The sequence below is a fragment of the Rana temporaria genome, chromosome 4 (genome assembly GCF_905171775.1).
Source record: "Rana temporaria chromosome 4, aRanTem1.1, whole genome shotgun sequence".
NCBI classification, from domain to species: domain Eukaryota; kingdom Metazoa; phylum Chordata; class Amphibia; order Anura; family Ranidae; genus Rana; species Rana temporaria.
Window position 1 is genome coordinate 13,093,892 of NC_053492.1, and position 6,904 is coordinate 13,100,795.

At 44.4% G+C, this 6,904-nt stretch overlaps 1 protein-coding gene across 1 annotated transcript; it reads right to left on the reverse strand.

The window, feature by feature from the left end:
- Positions 1-981: 981 nt before the first annotated feature.
- Positions 982-1,635, reverse strand: LOC120935931 (gastrula zinc finger protein XlCGF67.1-like; the record flags this gene model as incomplete). The annotated part of the gene is made up of 1 exon (XM_040347961.1): positions 982-1,635. A coding segment is annotated over one exon (588 nt), but the record flags the coding sequence as incomplete, so codon positions are not given.
- Between the last annotated feature and the right edge of the window lie 5,269 nt (positions 1,636-6,904).

Genomic DNA, 6,904 nt, shown 5'->3' on the forward strand with positions numbered 1-6,904 from the left:
TGCCGGGGAGTCTCAGAAATACTCGGGGACAGCTCAGCTGAACTCGGAAACCCTTGGCAAGGCTCGGGAACTGAGTATTTCCGAGTCTTTCCGAACGGCTCCGGTGTTTACGCACCTCTGGCCAAATGCAGTACTGCACACCGCTGTGGCTTGAATCCTGCTCATTTTGTGAGGCAACTCTCGCAAACCGAGTCAGGATTTAAAAAAAAATGCTCGTATTGCGAAACACTCGTTAACCGCGTTACTCGCAATCCGAGGTTTCACTGTATCTTGTTTTGTTTTTGCACTGATTGGGTCACATTTTTGTACTAATTCCTATAATACTTGCGCCATCTAGTGACAGGTACGTAAATTTCATGCAATAGAGCCAACCTGCCGCAGTAAACATGTGGTAGGCGGTCGGCAAGGGGTTAACATATGTCCATCAATTTCCACTGTACTCATACGTGTTTGAGTATGATCTCAGTCATTAGTATATGAACCATCCTTTTTTTTTTTTTTAAATACTTTTTATTGGTTTACTGAAAAAGTATGAACCATACTTGACAGAGGAAACTAAGGGGTCTCTCTAGTGGCCATAAATAACACCAGACGGAACTGACGATTATAGGAAATCACTGTGTTAAATAAAACATAGCCAATACTCATTATGGCTGAACGAAAGCTTGTCCAATTTATCCAATTCATTTTTAAAAAATAGATCTCTAGTTATAAAAGCTTACACCACAAAATGTACTCAGCCAATCAAAGGTAATGACTCCATTTTTATTTTTATATTGTTATTAATGGCCAACATGGTACAACACTTCATCCATGTCTTTGGTGATCTCTGATCTCCTTATGAAGTGTTTCTTACATGAAGAAGATCAGCCATGGAGTATATCTGAGGTGTATATCAGGGTGTGCTTCTTCCCCACAGGAGACCTGTGATGTCCAGCAACATTCATATACAAGACATTTCCCGCACTCAAGGCACTAATACACCTCGAGGGTTGTGTGGGATCCCTGATGTACAGGAAGACAGGACTTCAGTGAGGAACATTTCCCTCACTCAGGAAAGTGACTTCTCCAATGTGTGGAAAGAGTGGACTTATATAAAAAACCTTTCCCACACTCGGGACAGGAATACGGCTTTGCCCCCGTGTGCAATCTCTGATGTCTGGAAAGACCGGACCTCTGTGTAAACAATTTCCCACACTCAGGACAAGAATATGGCTTCTCACCTGTGTGCAATCTTTGATGACTGTAAAGTTGTGAATTCTTTGAAAAACATTTCCCGCACTCAGGACAGGAATGCGGCTTCTCACCTGTGTGCACTCTCTGATGCGTGATAAGTTCTGATTTCCTTACAAAACTTTTTCCGCACTCGGGACAGATACACGACTTATCACTTGTGTGCAATCTCTGATGTCTCTCAAGATGTGACTTCGCTGAAAAACATTTCCCGCACTCAGGGCAAGGATATGGCTTCTCACTTGCATGAGATCTTATATGATCATCAAAATTGAATTTAAAATGGAAACCCTTTCCGCACTCAGCACAGGAAAACTTCTTTTCTATTGGAAGGACGGCACCGTCCCTCACAGTCTGAGGTTCCTCAGGATAAGAGGAATACGATGGTCCGGCACCGTCCCTCACAGTCTGAGGTTCCTCAGGATAAGAGGAATATGATGGTCCGGCACCGTCCCTCACAGTCTGAGGTTCCTCAGGATAAGAGGAATACGATGGTCCGGCACCGTCCCTCACAGTCTGAGGTTCCTCAGGACAAGAGGAATACGATGGTCCGGCACCGTCCCTCACAGTCTGAGGTTCCTCAGGATAAGAGGAATACGATGGTCCATCTACACTGTGTGGTGCAGGATGGACATTTGAGGTAGTCGGGTTTTCTCCTGGACTATACTGTGTGATGTCCTCATCTTCTACTTTACAGTCTGGAGACAAAGTGAGACAATCCTCTGAGGTTTTCCTCATCTCCCGTCCATCGACTAAAATAGAAATAAAAAGATTATTACTAGACATGAGCAGATTGGTTCCCCTAAACTAGGACTCCGCCCACATCAGGCAGCTTTGTCTCTGAGGACCTTACAATTCCCCCCTCAAGGTAACTAGTAAATGGGTCCTCTGATCTCCTACCAGATCATTTTTTTATTCATGGACCTTAGTCAGAGAGTGAGGAAACAACGAGAACTATCTTTTATAGGAGTGATACTGATGAGGGGATTATAGGACGAGTGTCCCCACCCCCTCTATCACTCATTGCCATCTTCCCAACACAAGAAGTACTGCACTTCATTTAGTCATGAATAACAGCAGGGCTGAGCCCCACCAGAGGTCAGAGAGTGAGGATGGGGGAGAACAACCAAGATGAAGACTGGACTGATCCTGAAGACCTCCATCATTGGGTTATTGACTCCTCCCTCATTATCACTTTCTATTTAAGGTTCCAAAGTCTGAGGATGTTATCACATTATTATCAACATGTAAAAGTCTGTGCTCCGATCAAATCATCAGATATAAAATGTCCAGCTGGGGGAAAATGGGTGTAACAAAAAATAACACATATTATGTTTATATATATATATAGACGGTAGAGAGCAGAGGTCAGGACTATGTAATGTATAACATATTGTATAAGATACAGCAAATAGGATTATATAGTATCAGAACTATGTCATACACAAGATAGGGCATACAGTATAGTGCAGGGGCCAGAAGAATTCATAAAACAAAGTATATATATAGCATGGCTAAGGACTATATAATGCACAACAGAGAGTACATAGTGCAGGGGTCAGGACTACATAATATAAATTATATAGTGTAGCGTCAGGACTCATAAAATTGGTGTTCAGTAATCAGTGGAAGCTTAAATGTTTATTTAACTGAGACACGTTGCAGAAGTCCCACACCGCTGCCTCCCATCTCCCGAGATTGCACTTAGTGACTTGAGTCTGAGACTATACAAACATATCCCTGCACCCGGCACAACCAGCATGTTGGGTAGGTGCAGCAGCAGTAAAGACATAGAGGCCCAGAATGCAGAAACCAGTATATTGAAGAACTTGCAAACAGTACAACAGCCCAGCAGGAAAGCCTGCCCATCCGGGAACTTACAGTCAGCGGTAGTGGGCCCAAATAGAAGACATTGCTTGCCAAGGACGGTGGAATAAAGCCTGGCCAGTCGGACCCAAAAGGGAACTTGCTGGTGTGCAGACGTAGGCCATGAGCTTTCCCTGCTCCATCGGACCTTCTCCCTGTCACCAGTGCTGTCCCCGATAAAGTGTATGCTCTCCCTACACCAGCAAATTTTACAAATCGACACCAAAACCTGGGGACAGGGACTTAAAAAGACTCTGCGTGACCCAAGATGGCTGCCAGGGTCACCTCGATGCAGCATAGCCAACCAGAGCACTGGTGCAGAGGTTAAGGCGGCAAGCTGTGGACGGTGAATTAATGTGGGGCTGAAAAGAGAGTTTAGAGTCCAGGATTACACCTAGAACCTTGGCATGCAGGGATAGGTTGATAGTTGTGCGGTTGATTTTAACAGAGAAATCAGGGTAAGAGGCACTTGGGGGAGGAAATATGAGCTCAGTATTATATAGACATAGCTAGATTCAGGTAGCCAGGCGCATCTTTGAGGCGGCGTATCGTATTTACGCTACGCCGCCGTAAGTCAGAGAGGCAAGTGCTGTATTCACAAAGCACTTGCCTCCTAAGTTACGGCGGCGTAGCGTAAATGGGGCCGGCGTAAGCGCGCCTAATTCAAATGAGGATGAGGGGGGTGTGTCTTATGTAAATGGGTGGTGACCCGATGTGATTGCTGTTTTTTACGAACGACGCATGCGCCGTCCGTGTACATATCCCAGTGTGTATTGCTCCAAAGTTTGCCGTAAGGACGTATTGGTTTCGACGTGAACGTAAATTACGTCCAGCCCCATTCAAGGACGACTTACGCAAACAACGTAAACATTTTAAATTTCGACGCGGAAACGATGGCCATACTTAACATTGACTAGGCCAGCTATTTGTTCGACTAACTTTACGCCGGAAAAAGCCATACGTAAACAACGTAAAAAAAATGTGCCGGGCGCACCTACGTTTCTGAATCGGCGTATCTAGTCATTTGCATATTCTACGCCAAACTCAACGGAAGCGCCACCTAGCGGCCAGCGTAAATATAGCACCCTAAGATACGACGGCGTAGGAGACTTACGCCGCTCGTATCTTAGCCTAATTTAAGCGTATCTGGTTTCCAGAATACGCTTAAATTTAGGACGGCGTAGATTCAGAGTTACGTCGGCGTATCTACTGATACGCCGGCGTAAAGCTATCTGAATCCAGCTAATTGAGTTTAAGGAAGTGGTGTGACATCCAAGCTAATATGTCTGTTAGTAAAATTAGTGAGGTGTGAGGAGACTGATAGATTTGGGTGTCATCGGCATAGACATGGTATTGAAGGCCATGGGAGACTATCAGCTGACCCAGGGAGGAGGTGTAGATTGCGAATAGGAGGGGTCCAAGAACAGAACCTTGGGGAACCTCTATAGAGAAAGAAAGAGGAGAGGAGGAAATAGAATTGTAAGTGGCACTAAAGGTGCTGTAGGATAAGTAGAATGAGAACCAGCAAAAAGTACAGTCACGAAGACCAAAGGATTGAAGTATTTTGTGGAGGAGGGGGTAGCCCACCGTATCAAAGGCAGTAGAGAGGTCCAGGAGTAGGAGTACAGAATAGTGTTTATTGGTTTTAGCTGTTAGTAGATCATTTGAGAGTTTTAGAAGAGCAGTTTCTGTGGAGTGTTGAGAGCGAAATCCAAACTGAAGTGGATCAATAAGTTTGTTCCCTGCAGATGGTCGCTCAGTCGGTTGCAGATCACAAGTTCAGGGATTTTGGAGGAAAAGGGAAGCAAGGAGATGGAGCATAGATTGTTAAGATTTGTGAGGTTCAGTGAGGGCTTTTTAAGGTTGGGGGTGACTAGTGCATGTCTTAGAGATATCACCCAGTCCTTACCTTACTCTAGACCAATCAGTGAGCAGTATGGGTGGGGGAATGTATTTAGTGTTAATGACCCACCTGTGCTGATCTCTGTAGGAGTGTCCTCCTCTTTAAATGTCCCCGTTGTTCCATCCTCCTCCATAGACTGCTGATCATCCCTCACATGCGTCGCTTCTTCTTCTGCTTTAATACCAACTTTTATATCTTCCAGATCTTCACCCTAAACCAAGAGAAGGGTGAAAAATATCATCTTTAAATAATATAAGCTTTAATATTGTGACATCACAATAAAAATCCACACATTGTCTCCACAAGTCCGTGTTCCAGATGCTCCGTCCCACCAACCTTGTAATGGTGAGGGATGGTGTGACCTTCCTGTGTGGAATCCCGGGAATACAGAGGACGGGGACATCCCTCTGGTGGGTTTGTTGCACTACGTGGCTCCAACCTATCCTTGTGTCCTGAAAACGCCTCCATAACGCCATACTCCTCATCCTCCTCTTTATATTCTTCTTTAAAAGCAATATTATCATCCCTGAGGTTTCCACTCTGAATATAAAATAAACATTCCTTGTAACAAACAGCTGTGTATAAATCATAACTAAAAATAATTGTCAATTATCTACCTGATGATGGTGAGGGATGGTGTGACCTTCCTGTGTGGAATCCCGGGAATACAGAGGATGGGGAGATCTCTCTGGTGGATTCCGATAGCTGGAAGATTCCAACATGGTGTCCCAATTTGTGTGTCCTTTTAGAAACTCTGACTCCTCCATCACCCCACGCTTATCATCCTCCTCTTTTATCTCTTCTTTAACCTCAACTTTAGAATCTCTCAGGTTTGCGCTCTGAATATAAAATGCAAATTTCCTAAATTGTAACAATACAGATAATGTACAGATCCTAATGATACTATCAGTGATTGTTCCTCATCTACCTGATGATGGTGAGGGATGGTGTGACCTTCCTGTGTGGAATCCCGGGAATACAGAGGACATCTTTCTGGTGGGTTTCTAGTTTGAGGTGGCTCCATCATATCCTTGTATCCTTCTGAAATCTCCACCAATCCATATTCCTCATCCTCCTGTTTATACTCTTCTTTAACAACGATATTATCAGCCCCGAGGCTTCCACTCTGAAAGACATAATAAAACAATAATTGTAACAAACATACTTCTGTAAAAATCATAATTACCAGTGATTGTTCCTCATCTACCTGATGATGGTGAGTGATGGTGTCATCTTCCTGTGTGGAATCCCGGGAATACAGAGGACGGGGACATCTCTCTGGTGGGTTCCCATTACTGGATCCATCTGTAGGAAACACACACACTGACTGAATACATTGTTTCTATGTGTTTATCAGATGATGGGGGATCTAGGTGGAGCCTCCGTACTGCTCTCTCCTTTACAATAAAGTCTCCTCTTACCCGGTGATGTGAGGGGCGGCTGATTGTCCATCATGACGTCCTTGTAGAGATCCTTGTGTCCTTCTAAATACTCCCACTCCTCCATGGAGAAATAGACAGTGACATCCTGACACCTTATAGGAACCTGACACACACAATGATACAGTCACCATCCAGACACATCCCTTGTCTGTTACTGGATAATGTCCCAGAATTCCCGGCACCGCTCACCTCTCCTGTCAGCAGCTCAGGGATCTTAAGGATTACTTCTAGAATCTTCTTTTTATTTCTCTATTCTATCACGATGGGAGCTGGAGGCAATGTGATGGTCATATGATCTCCAGACTTCACAGGAGGAAACCTCTGTAATTGAACACAAATAGTAAAATCAAATGATATTCCCAGAATCCTCCTCACCTCTCCGGCCAGATCTGGATTTTATTGCTGGAGGTAAGAGTGATGTCATGTGACCTCCCAGAATCCTACTTACCTCTCTCCGATC